Source organism: Larimichthys crocea, chromosome XV (genome assembly GCF_000972845.2).
Source record: "Larimichthys crocea isolate SSNF chromosome XV, L_crocea_2.0, whole genome shotgun sequence".
NCBI classification, from domain to species: Eukaryota; Metazoa; Chordata; class Actinopteri; family Sciaenidae; genus Larimichthys; species Larimichthys crocea.
The window spans coordinates 16,434,217-16,447,791 of NC_040025.1; the positions used below are offsets into that span (position 1 = coordinate 16,434,217).

At 42.5% G+C, this 13,575-nt stretch overlaps 1 protein-coding gene across 3 annotated transcripts in view; it reads right to left on the bottom strand.

Moving 5' to 3' along the window:
• Positions 1-13,575, bottom strand: part of znf385a (zinc finger protein 385A) — a 59,027-nt gene that overhangs the window by 6,483 nt on the left and 38,969 nt on the right. For all 3 annotated transcript variants that reach the window (XM_027288785.1, XM_027288786.1, XM_027288787.1), the window contains 3 exons: positions 13,366-13,476; positions 8,099-8,273; positions 1,570-1,929 (listed from right to left, as the gene is read on the bottom strand). In XM_027288785.1, the coding sequence (XP_027144586.1) occupies positions 1,570-1,929; positions 8,099-8,273; positions 13,366-13,476 (646 nt within the window). The remainder of the gene's footprint in view (positions 1-1,569; positions 1,930-8,098; positions 8,274-13,365; positions 13,477-13,575) is intronic.

Here is a 13,575-nt window from a genome sequence, read left to right on the forward strand (position 1 = left end):
TGAACTTTGAAGCCAACTAGCTGACAGCAGGTTGTGACCTCTGCGTGTGTGTCCATGCGTGATTTCTTTTACACTTGTATGCACATCGTAAACACGCTGATGTACCACAAGTGTGGGGTGTAGTCATTAGACTGATAAACACTTAATCAGGGCACCAACCATAATGGTGGCGGTAATTGCACTTTTATTGATTAATACTTTATCCAACATTAGGAGGTATTTGTTGGCTGCTTTCATGGCCAAGCTGTCGCACCAGACATTACTCAATGTGGGATACATTTACACTGAGTCAGTGGCTTGTTGTGTGTTGTGTCTCTGTAGTTTTTCTTTATGTGCAGGAGAGTGTATAACTTGCCAGAATAAAGAGTGGAGGTCAACACATAGGAAATATCCCCCAGAGGGACACAAGGTCAAAGAGAGTGCTAAATTGGTAGGGCATGAAGAATGAAAGTAGGCAGCAGACACCTGAGGGGTTATTGTAGCCCTTAAAAAATGTCATGTGTGAAAGCGGTCTGACAAAATGTTGAAGCTGGTACTGCGGTGAGCTTGCCCACATAACAATCAATTTTTCTTTTATTCCCTCGCCGAAATCCCTCATGCAGCGGTTACCCGCTTTAACCATCCTCCTCTGCAACTTTATCAAGTGGAAGGCTTCGGGCTATGAGGAACTGTTTTTATGCTGCGTGCTGCAAATGACAAGACAAATCATAAATGTTTGAGTGGGGGAGAGTTTTCTTTTAAATAATTATGTCTTGTGTGAGTGAAGAAACTGGAGTGCATTAGCAGAGAGCTTTATATGAGGGCGGCCAGACTCAGGTGAGGCACCATGACAGAGCTCCTGGAGATCAGTGCTCGGTTACATACTGTAGGGCGACCCTGTCAGTGTCAAACAGATCAGTTATCTGCTGATCAGTGTTCTTCTCACTATCCTCTGCTGCTGGGTCACAGTCAAGTCATCAACTGAGATGATGGCACTGACAGTAAGGGCAGTCAGGTGATACATTGCATGTTTGTGCAACTGTGGGGAGCTGTGTTAAAATGATACTGACATAAAAGATACACAAATAACATGAATACATAATGTTACTTAATCTTCAGTTACAGTAAGCATTATTTATAAAGTAAATGTGTTATATTCATTGTAAAAATGTAAATATGCAACAGCATTTCAAAGCAGCGCTGGTAAACTTTCAAAGTTGTAAAATAAACTTTTTTCTGAGCACACAAATTGTCTTCATTATCTGTTTGTAACATGAGCAAACAGTTTTCTTAGTCCTAACAACATTCACAAATTGATGCATGGGCTTTATTTGGTAAAATTCCTCTGACACACAGGATGTGATAAATGTTGTTTCCAGCAACAACAGCTGTGTGGTTTCAGTAAACAGAGAAGAATCCAATCGTAGCTGTATGTACAAGGGAAAAGTTTCCCCCTGCAGTGAATCTTACTTCATCAACAGAAGAACGACGTCATGTATACTCCCACATGGTTTAATTGCCAGCTATTTGCTGCAAAGTGCAGAAGCACTGCAGCAGTTTTAGTGTATCAGACCTCACAGATGAACCCACCTTTGTTGTGGGCTTCCAGCTGTGACAAGGAATTGACAGCCACCTTGCACAATGAGCAGTACAACAGCTTCTTGGCCTTGTCCTCCTCTGTCTCTGGATTGGACGGGCTGCTTGAGGCCGAGGTGCCGACGGCTCCTGAAACTGGGGGTCCAGATCCAGGCTGCTCTGAGCTAGTGCTGCTAGTGCTGCAGCCTGGGGAGGAGGAGGAAGGGGGGATCAGGGGAGGAGTCGGGGTGGGCAGGAGGGGGCATACTGAGGGCACGGGGGAGTCCATGGGCGGGGTAGGTGGGGTGGTAAGAGGGGGAAGGGGCCCGGGGGCCAGCAGTGGCCCGTTTAACTGCGACAGAGACCGTGGTTCATCTACAAAAACAAAGAGAGACACAAAGAAAGAAATCGAATAAATGTCAAATGCAATGCAGAGAAAGGTCAAAGAACTTATTTTGGAATCCAAAAAGTACATAACTCAAACAATAAAGTGTTTTACTGTTGACTTCATTGTGTTTAAACTCTGCGGTGAAGCAAAAAACAAACCACAATGCTTAACCACTCCCAGTTGAATGTGGACGGCGCGGTCTGCTGCATAGATCAGACAAACCAACATAAAGCACTTACAGACGGAAGTGTTTTTTATTTCCTATGGTGTAAACTATAATTGGTAAAAAAAAGAGTTCCTTTTAATTTAAGTTACATATAAAGTGGTTCACAGGAGGAAAACCTATGTCCCATGTGTGTAAAAGGATGGACGCGTTTAATGTTTCTAGGCTTTTTGAAGCTTTCATGCCAATCTTTCATTGATGTGGTCTCATCTTAATGAAATTTTACGAAGGGGGGAATGAGTAACAGATACCGTTGTCTGTGCATGTTTTGATTCTTTCCCACACACCTGTTGTTTCTGGCTAGAGTTGAAGCAACATGGCACTTGCGCTGTCACAGGGCAAGACATGAAGTCCAAAGAAAATATCATTAAATGAGTTCTCACTCTTCCCTCTGCTAGCTCGCTCAGTAGTTTTAATTTCGTGTTGTTGCGTGTGTTTGATCATATAACAGTTAGTTTTTCTTTTTTCATCACAGGAAATGTTTATACATACATTTCCAGACACATGTTTCTGGTCAGTCACTCCCATACGCAATGACTCTGGTATTCACTAAGCAATGGGTGTTGGCTGAAAAAAGACCCCCTAAATTTGGGTGGGGTATTCAGAACTCCCCCCATTAGCAGGCCTTACTCCAAACTCCACAGGATGTAGTGCCGTGTGCAGGCAATGAAAAAGCCCCAATGGATTATGGTATTAAGGGGATAACATGGAGTATTTCTAGGAAGAAAACAAATACTGACTTTAACTGCTCAGGATTCCCACATGCTTTGTCATTATGTCACATGAGTCCATAGGGGTTGTGATATATTCATGTTTTTGTTTCAACCTTTATTTGACTATATTATAAATTCTGTGATATATATGACTGTAGAGTTGCTCTGGTTACTCCATTGCATCATCTCTGATGAAGATGCCATTGTGAGTGCTTTCCATTCCACTGCTGGTAGAAGATCAAAATCCTCTCTTTTTCCATATTGGAAGTTTCCAGCTGCAAAGCCACTGGCTGCACTAAGCGTTTGTCAAACAGATGTTTTGTTGAGAAAAAAAAAAGAATATTTCTTACTCTGACCCTACTGTATGTGGCATTGAGGAATCAATAAACCCAGCGTGGATCAAACCGCACTGTGAGGGTGAATGCTTTTTTGAGAGGTTTATGTCGCCACATCACTGATTGAGCTGGTTAAGTTAATTTCAGAGCTTGTACCTGCAAGTGTAGGAAGGACGAATGAGAGAAGTTGTTATCTCCAGTACTGTTGTTGAATTTTGCCCACACACAGGCAGGCATGTACACATGCACATGACTTCTTTTAAATGCTGAGAAACAAACCCAGAATCCACAGTGTCTATAACATGTGGTTTGAGTTAGAATCAAGTGTGGAGGAACAGAGGAGGTTGGCCAAATAGTAATGAGGGATTTCATGATCCATGATGGCCTGGAGGTCTGCCACACCAAACCATCACATCCAGTCACTGTTTCACCTCATACCACAGTGGATGCCTCCTATACTCATCCCCCTTAAAACAAGTTCAACTTGAGGCTAAAATCTTGGGGCCTTCGTAGCCACAGTATTTCACTCTGTCTCAGCAACCCAAAATCATGAATCTCACTGAGCTGCTAAAATGTTCCGTTTTGTTATATTTACTGACTAAAATGAAAAGTGTCAAAGATTTGCTACAGCATTCTTCCAGAGTCGAGGAGTAACTTGCACTAACTGATTCCATTTTCAGAGTTACTTGATTCTCCAAAAACTAGAGATACGCTGCAAGTCTAATTAAACATTGATAAGGCACTTAACGGACCTTCTCCCCTACTAGCCGGCCTCAGAGTCAAAGAAAGAGAAGGCATTACTCACTGGGAGAGGTCAGCAGAAAACTCAGTCCAGATGCTTTACACTATAGCCTGTTGTGTCTTCACTGCAGTAATCCACTTCAGGAAATTAAAGCTATGTACAGTATGCAGTCCATTGGGGCAGGCTTGGTTGATAAAGCTGTAGGATTTAATACAGACTATTTCAAACTGAGACCAAAAGAACATTGTTTGCCACAGCAGACTTCATCCTGATTCCTTAAGTTGTGATAGCCATTTAGAAATGTGGAAAATGATTGTGAAATTATTGCGGAAAGTGTTATATTAAGGAGTGCCTATGTAAGTAATGATCCTCATTGTACGAAGAATCTAAGTGATCCCACTGGGTCGGGAACCACACAAGGAGTGAGGTTTTTGCCACTATATAAAATGTAAAGTTGAAAGCAGAACAACAGAATCATTGCTGTAATCAATCCTGTGTGTAGGTGGAACATTACACTGTGATGGGTACGCTTTGTTTATTTTGCATGCCGAATGAAAACGGTGCAATTTAAACCAGGGCAAACAGATTACAGAGGCTTGCATTACTGTGAATTACAAGCCATCCACAAAACTGCTTTAGTAAAAGTACCAGGAGGTTTAACACAGGTCTGGTGTATCGACTGTGTGGGTGTGATGGCTTGTAGGTGGGTATGCTTTTCTATGTGTGTGTGCATATGTGGTGGATCAGGGGTAGGGGTTACTTAGGCAGGATGACTCCGTCTACCACCAGTGCCCCTCTGCCTATGCCCATTCTTAATGATTAATGAGCTACGAAACCCAATGCTGGCCCTACGAGAGCTGAACCTCATTCATAATGCAGTTGGGTGCCTTTTACACAGTCTGGCCTGCATCCGAACTCTAAGTCACACACGCACAAGCTCACAGATGTGTAATTTATGTTTATTAGATACATATGTTGATTGTTCCAGTTAGATTTGATCAAATAGCCCACTTCCGAGACAAAAAAAGGTAAATTCCTTGGAAATTTAACCCCAAGTTCAACAACAAATATAGACAGAGCATGAAAAGCACCATGCTCTGTGTAACTTGATACTACAGCCACCTCATAGCCATGCAACCCTAGCCCTCACATGAAAGTCAACTATTTAATTGACCTTGTGTGTGTGTGTGTGCGAGTGTGTGAGTGTTTGTGTGGGCTAAAGAGTGCTATAATATCAGCGTGGTTTTAACAAGGCCCTTCATTAGAGTGGGAGTGTCAGACAGCAGAGGGATAAAGAGGATGGGAAGGAGGGAGGGAAGAGCAGAGCTTCTCTCCAAGTAAACAGCTGCCTCTCCATCACCCACAGGCCCAGCCAAACCCTCAGCTCACCGGGCCAAATCCCTTAAAGCTAAGGGCCTTTTCTTTGGGGGCAACTATGACCACAAACCCTTTGAGGGCTACAAAATATGCAACCTGTTCTGATAGCCGTAAGAGTAAGGAACCAACAGCATTTAAATAGTATGCTGTAACTGACCTTTTGCTGTTTTAGCCTTTAGCAAGGGCTTGATGTGTTCTGTTTATGGACATCACTGCATTTGATGTGCTAATGAGACATGATGCAGTATAAAAAAAGAAGGTCATAACAATGATAGACTCTAAAGTGGTGATACTGCATCATACTTGAATGTCTCAGAAGAATGTGATATGTGATATTGTGTGAAATCCTGGATCAACAAACAGACCACTGACAGGAAAAAACACTTATCATCAACAACAAATGCTGCTCTGTGTTGTAAGCACTGTGGGAAATCTCCTTCACATCTTTCCATCTGTGTGCTGTGCTTGCATGGACCTGACCACATTGTTTATTCACGTGTGTGCACATGCATTTTGTGTATAGTCTATGCATCTTTGTAAGTTTCAGAGTAACTGCCCCAGAGTGACCCGTTTTAGTCTCCACAGGCCAAACCACAGTGTCCGTCCTTTAGATGCTGCTTTCCCAGTTGAGGCCATGCACAGCTGCCTGCTCCCAGAGAACTGTCCCATGAGACCATGGAGTGGAGGGACAGGATCACACTGAGGGCATGCATACACACACACAATCACACATTCACAAGCAAGCAAGCACACAGGCAAGCCAGGAAGAGACTAGGTTCTTGGGTCACGAGACAGAGGCTTGGATGGAAAAAGGCATTCTTTCACATGTTGCTACTTTCAGATCTCGATCATGGCAGGCTTGTTTTGGCTCCTCATGCTCTTGGAGTTCACCCCGGGAAGTCTCACTAATGGCAACTGGCCTGAAGCTGATCTCAGATCCCCCATGAGGGGAGCAGAGTGAAAAGGACTGGCCCTCATATTACTCTGGAATCAGCTAAAAGAAGTTTAGTTTTACTGTTATTTATAATATATTTTAAAATATAAGTCAAAGACAGAGAAGATGTGAGCTGAGTTTCATATTTTCATTCATCATGTTTGCTCTGTGCCCTCCTGTCAATAAGGTTGAAATGACTGGTAAACAGCTACAGAAACATTTGTAAATGTCAACAAAACATGGCTGGTTTATTCATTGCCTCGTATGTGATCCAAGGACAGAGTGGTGACACTGAGGGAATGGAACATTCTGGGTGGAGAAAGAAGAAGGGCGGAAGCACACAGTACCCAGCCTCTGAATTATAGCTTGAAATAGGAAGTGACCAAGACAGAGAGAGAAAATAAGACTGCGACAACACAGACAGAGCAAGACAGATATTGCTAAAGCAAAAGCTTGCAATGTCTTTACCATACCTTGCATCCCTAACTTTTAAAATCATTCTGCCAACAGTAAATTACTTTTCATTAAGGTCAGATCAGCTGTTCTCTCTGTCCTGCAGGTGCTGGTATATTCTGGTCTTCTACAATGGTGTCATCTTTATTTTTTCTCAATCAGTCTTAGCACTTATTGCCACCACTCTGGGCTCAGACAGCATGGTCTATTTTGACTCTGTAGCAAATGGTGTTGCACTTCTCAGTAACTCACTCAGGAGTGTGCAAACACACAAACAAACACATATGCACGTCACGGTGGGGTTCCTTGAAAGGATGCCAAGAAACTGCCATGTTGGCATGCCGTGTGTAAGCCAGCTCATCTTCTCACAGTCCAGCGGGATGGACATCAAACCAGATTCACATGGCTCAGCTGTACAAAGCATCGCTGTGGTTAGACTGGACTAATAGAGGATCGTCTGTGGTACAGTAGTGATGCTTCTACTTTAATCAGCCCTTGTCACTCAAACAGGACACCTGACATCTGGTTTTCATGTTGGTTAATCTAATCCTTTCCGTGCTACTCAATAACTATCGTCTCTGATTAAAATAAAAAGGCCTGTGATGTGCTGTAGCAAGAGTTTCTCTTATGACATTTGTTCAGTCACCAGCAGATGCAAACAATGCATATTGAATTTTATATATTCAGTTAAATGTGTGCTATGATTTCAATTTAGGATTTTTCAACCCTTCCTGGAAAATTGGGTCGGACTCCTTCTGCTTTTAGTTTAATTTTCCTGTCAACCTGCTTGCCATAAGTCATCTGATCATCAGCTATTTTCATCAGGAATTTGCCAGAACTTTTAACCGTGGCTGCATTCAGTCAGACTTTAACCTGCTGCTTCGAAGTAAAAGCTCAATTGAATTTCTTAATATAGTTTAAAGTGTCCAGAGCCACAGAAATGTGTTTTTCTAAATTCAAACACACCTATCTATCGTCCGCAATAGTTATCTCAAAATGAAGCAGAAATAAAAGTCCTGCACATAAATTTTTAATTCCGCTCTTTCATGAAAGAAACCTCTCTGAATGTGAGTGAATACACAACTGTCAGTGCAAATAGTTTCTGAGTTTTGTGGGGCTGTCTTGTTGGCAATGAACTCTGCTGCAACCGTATCAGACCACACAAAGGGCTGAGATGCTCACAAGAAGAACAATACATTGCAAAGCTGCTGCGATTAGATGCCTCTCTTATTCTTGTATATTTTCCATTTCATTATCCAACAAAATGATAACCCTCTGAACACCCTTTGTGGATTGAAATGATTATTTTACAACAAAACTCACACGTGCACCTTTTCTGTTTCTACTATTGCTATTTACTATTTTCTGATCTCTCTCACCCGCTTTGCTGGGCTCGCTGTCTGGGGTAGAGCCAGGGGCTCCGGGTGGAGATGGGGAGGAAGTGGGGGGTACAGTTTGAGTCTTGTCCCCTTCCTGAGGACGACTCTTAGAGGTCTCGATGCCTTTGACTCTCCTGGCATGGCGATTTCCTTTGTAATGGGCTTCTGCCTGGCTCTGTAGGAGAACAAGAGGGGGAAAAAAATGTGTTAATGTTCCATACAATGTGCATCCAATGCCAATAGGTGAATAAAACATTGCAGGCTGGATTAGACCCACTGTGACATGCATACACTTATGCATGCATGTGATTATGATAGCATGTTATTTAATATACTCTGGGGACTAGATCCAGAGACAGCAGGTGAGTATACAGTGGATAGACAGATGGATTACAAGCATTGGAACCAAAAGATGCAATGATGCAGTGATGGATACATTCAAGACCTGTCTGACCCCCCCCCCCCTAGTCATCATATTGTCAGGTTATCAAATTAGGAATACATTATCATGCAGTATATTCATAATATATATCTGTAAACTGCTCAGAGTTTTGACATACCTCCCCAGCAGTGGTTTAATGACTACTCCAGCTTTTCCAGCTTTTATTACTACAGCCACGCTTACAGGCGTGCCAAAGGGAGTTGAATTCACAGGCAGTCGGATGCCACACTATCTGCCTAATGGGATTTAAGAGCCATAAGAGCCTGCACTGTGACTACCCTCCCAGCTACAACATACACATTATTTAAGTACACATTATCAACAGGAGGCTGGCATACATTGGTTCCTATAACATAAATACTGTGATCGCCTACAGCTGCTCACTGAAAAGGGTCAGGCTCTTGTACAATCCCTGACTTAATTGCTCACTTGTGGAATGTTCATGATCTAAATATACATGTAGTAAAGCCCACGTCTGTAGTATCTCATAAAAAGATAAAATAGGGATGCGGACTCTGACTCTGGAGGTTTTCAGGGCCTGGAGATCATCCTGCATTACGCCAAAAAAAAAAAGAAAGATGCAGAGATCTAATACCGAAACTAGTATGGCTAATCTCTTGTTGAAAGACTAGCTATCAGCTATATGTGTTTGTTCAGAGAGTAAAAACCAGAGGTGAGTCATTCATCAGGAGACTACCGGGAAATCAGGGGAGTCTGTCCCTAGTCCGCATCTGTTTGTGTGTCTGCACAGAGGTATTTGAGTCAGAGACAACACGGTGGATGAGGTGCAGGGTTGCTATACTGAGCTGTCGCCAGCAGTCTAGCTTCACAGTATGGTGACTGTAGAAACAAAACAAACACACACACACACACGCACATATGTGGGCAGGGTGTATTCATGTAATCCAGTTTGCCATCTGTTTGCCTGTTCTATATCGCCTTTCTATCAAGTGTCTCCCAATTAAAAACACAAATAGGTTCTTTGCTTATACACACACATTATGTCAGTACTGCACTTGAATCAGATAGCTCCCTGCTATCTCCACAAGTATGCCGGCTGAGCAGATGTTTCACGCCATGTGGTGAAATAATGTTTCTATCAAGGGGCCAATGATGAAGATGATTATTAAGTGACTGGCTTATAGATAGCTGCCAGGGCGAGACATGGCCTTGAAGAGTGTCTGACAGCTGCCTAGGTGCTGAAAGGCTTGGAGAATTTGACTGACACTTAGGACATCACACTGACCACAGGCTCAGGAGTGGGGATAGACTGGATTGGCAAAGAAGGCAGGGGTTGATGAGTAATGTTTGTCAACCTGGTTTTGTATGTTCTCTGTACGTGTTTTCTGGATGCCAGCCAGGACAAGAGCTGGTACGGTAAACCAGGGGCAGTGGCTGTAGTGATTTAGAAGATCATATGTTTCTTGTAAATCATGATGACAAACTGTGCTCTAGATATAGCTGACCCTGTGTAACTGTAACCTGTCAAAAGGGGTCTTAAGGAGCTGCTTTAGCAAAGCCTGCAGATCAAGGAGCAAACGGGAGGTGTGGGGGGCTGCTGAGAGAGAAGCGATCTCTCAGATGAAAAAAGAATGACGGGAGGTAGAAAGTTATATGGTGGTGCATGGTGAAGAAGCTACAGAGGCTCGTGTAACCTCTCTCACCGAGCCAAGGGGATCAACTGCCAAGCAGATGAGTATCAGGGTGAGGTCCAGAATGGAGAGAAGGGAACGAGAATAAAGGGAAGATGGAGATGGAGAAGGAGAAGGAGCAACAATGCACCGTAACAAGAGAAAGGTGATGTAAACTGGACTGGACTGAAAAAAGGCAAAAATCTCAGAGAGAGGGAAAGCTGCACACAACAGACTGTGATGTCTGTGTTTCATTATGCAGGGGTTTCAAACTGAACAAGTGCTTTTCAGCATGACTATCATGAGGGGAAAACTGATGTTACAGCATAGCTACAGCTGCAGCCCCAGATGAGACAAAGATGAAAAAAAGGGAGATAACAGATAGACTGGGACAAAAAACAAGCAGGAAACCGAGAGATGGGGTGGTGAAAAAAAAAAGGGGGTAGAGAGGAACAGAGTAAGTGATGCATATCAGCCTGGTCTTGCTGCAGCAGCTGTGACGTTGGTCAATGCAGCGCGGCTGAGCCTATGATGTCACTAATGCAGCACGTCACCAAGGTTATTCTCCATAAACCACCGTTTAACACCCCACACCACCACACGATGCAGGGACAGTAGGGTACAAACCCTCCCCTAATCCTTTCCTCCCCCCCTGTCCTTCCCCTCCAAGTCTCCTCTGTCCCACTTTCCTAAGATACATTGGGGCAGCGCCAGACACTAATCCATGCCCTTGACGAATGCATCTTATAATAAGTAGTGGCAGGCAATTTTAGGCATTTCTACAATGTAAATAATGCAGAATGAGAGGGGGAGACAGATAGTAAGAAGGGGAGGGGGTTGCTGAGAGAGACATGCAGAGAAAGAGGCACTGAGAGAAAGATCAAATGGGACGAATGAAAGATGGTAAAATGATGCGTGAAATGAGGGGAGCACGGGATGGGAGCAGGGAGGCAGGACTGGATCCTTTGAAGACAAATACATTGATCACGACATTACATGGTGAGCCCCAATCGCTTTCTTTGACCTAAGCAACCCAATCAACTCACAGATGGCAGATAAAGACAGAGAAATGTCAACATCAAGGGCAGAATTATCTTTTTTAAGACAGAAACCCAGACTGAAAAAATGAGGCTAGGAATGCAGCACAGGATTCTATGAAGTGTATTATTTTCATCTGTGAAATATTCATCCTGACTTGACATTATGTAAAAGAGAACCGCGTAGGTGAGGAGTCATTCTATGGCAATATGGAGGACAGTTTTTGCCCAGCCGAGTTTAGTAGGACAGCACAAACTACACACAGTTTGACATTGCTGATGTACTGCAGTGTGTGCTTTTTCTTTTTTCTTTTTTATGTGCACACTGCAAGTGAAATTGACAATGACAGCAGAGGGTGTATGTGTATGTCTTTCATCTATCAGGAGCCAGGACATAAGCCAGGGCTGCTGTAGGTGTCACCTATTTTTACCTCTCACACATGTGCACAAATAAACATGACATGAGCTTTGACCAAAACCCATGCCTACTCATAAATGCTTCTTACTTTCTCTCAGATAGTTTTAGAAAATTATGCATTTTACAGTTAACATGTTAACTGGATATTTTCTCAGTCTGTTGTATTGTTTGTGTTTATTCTTGTAACAAGGTTTTGATTGTGCCCTCTTGGCCAGGTCTCTTCTGACAAAAGAGGTTTTAATCCTTAACAAGATTTCCTCCTCTTAAATAAACAAAAGTGAAAAGGAAATTAAGCCATTCATATCTCAAGTCACTCAGTGATTCATAGTATTAATGGCACATTGATGAGGAAGGATCAGCCCAGGATGGTTGCAGACCAGATCAGATTAGATATATCCATCAGTCAGAAAATGGCAAATATCAGAAAGGTTTCTTAAAGTGTAGCCTCTAAGCAGTATGTATTACCCCACTCTGCATGCTTTATAGTCAGGAAGGTTCTGCCTTGCATGAGTACATGTAGTGTTTTTGTTATATTTTAGGCCAGATCTGATGGCAAAAATACAGATTCCGCCCACATTAGAGGCTTCTTTTGTAACTTTGTGTAATGCCTTTTCCTGTTAACTGTCATCACTAAAGCAACGTTTTAAACATTAAGCTAAATGTTTAAATTCTTTAGATTCTTAACATTTACTGTATAACAGGACATGTCTTTACTAAAGAAGTCTCTATTTGATCGCTAGCTGTGGGGCTCAAGTATTTCATATTATAAACAACTCTGTCTAACCGTTTCCTGTGCCTATGAAGACATACAGCAGGGAACTCTGCAAAGAGTAGGCTCAAGATTACAGCCCTGCATCTCCCTGACCACAAGGAAACCATGATTGTAGACCTGAAGAGTATATATAGCACCGGTCCACTCCTTAATGTTGTGTATTGTGGATGGATATACGCCCTGGCCCTGAAGTCGGCACCACTGAATAAGGAGAATCACAGCCAAATTATACACTGCACACATGACATGTGGCACTGATGTTATCATGTGTCTATCCTATTCATCTACAGCAGGAAGAAAAGACTAAGAATTGGCTGTCACCACTATAAAATACTTTTTAATTTTGTTTTTGTTCATTTGTCATCAGTCATGTATGCAAGTTGCCCATGGGTATAACGTGCTATTAAACTCCCATTATGAGCTTAGATATAAACTACACCATATGGACAAACAGATGAAACTGCTGTTAAAAATAATTGATAGAATAATGCAAATGCATGAAAAAATGACTTTCTGCAGTTAACTGGAAAGAGATTCTTCCTTTGTGAGATGTGAAATGTGGAATTAACATGTTCAAGAGCTTAATCAAGCTCTGTCAGTTGTAATGGGCAAGAACAAATCTGAAAAAATATTGGTATAAAATACTATTTCTCTCTATCTGTCTTCCTGACAGCTCCTGAGACTTTGCTGTAGTGATTATTGCTTCTACTAACTCCACACTGTAACCGAGACAAATTAAATTCCAACGGGGTCACAACTGCCAAAACACAGCCCAAACAAATGTACCACATCTTCCGTGTCAATACCCGCTCCTGGGAAAGAAAACAGGATAGAAAGCCCCTCCAACACATAAAAAAAATAAGCTGAAAGGTGTATAAACAGCAAAATACAGCATATTTAATGCCACATGGGAAAACAATGGATGAAATATTGTGTGTGCGTTTGCTGTTGGTTTTTCTTCCAGTACCTCTGAGTTGAATCGGATCTGGCAGACATTACAGGAGATGACTGGCCGCTTGGTTTTAATCAGTGGAACTCCAAAGGTGTGGTTGATCACAGCCTTCTGCACCGGGTCCATCTGACAGAGAAAATGACAGGGGGGGAAAGAGGGAGAGAGAAAAATCTGTGAGCTATAATTCATACTCATCTACTACTACTACTAGAGTTCTGTGCTCCA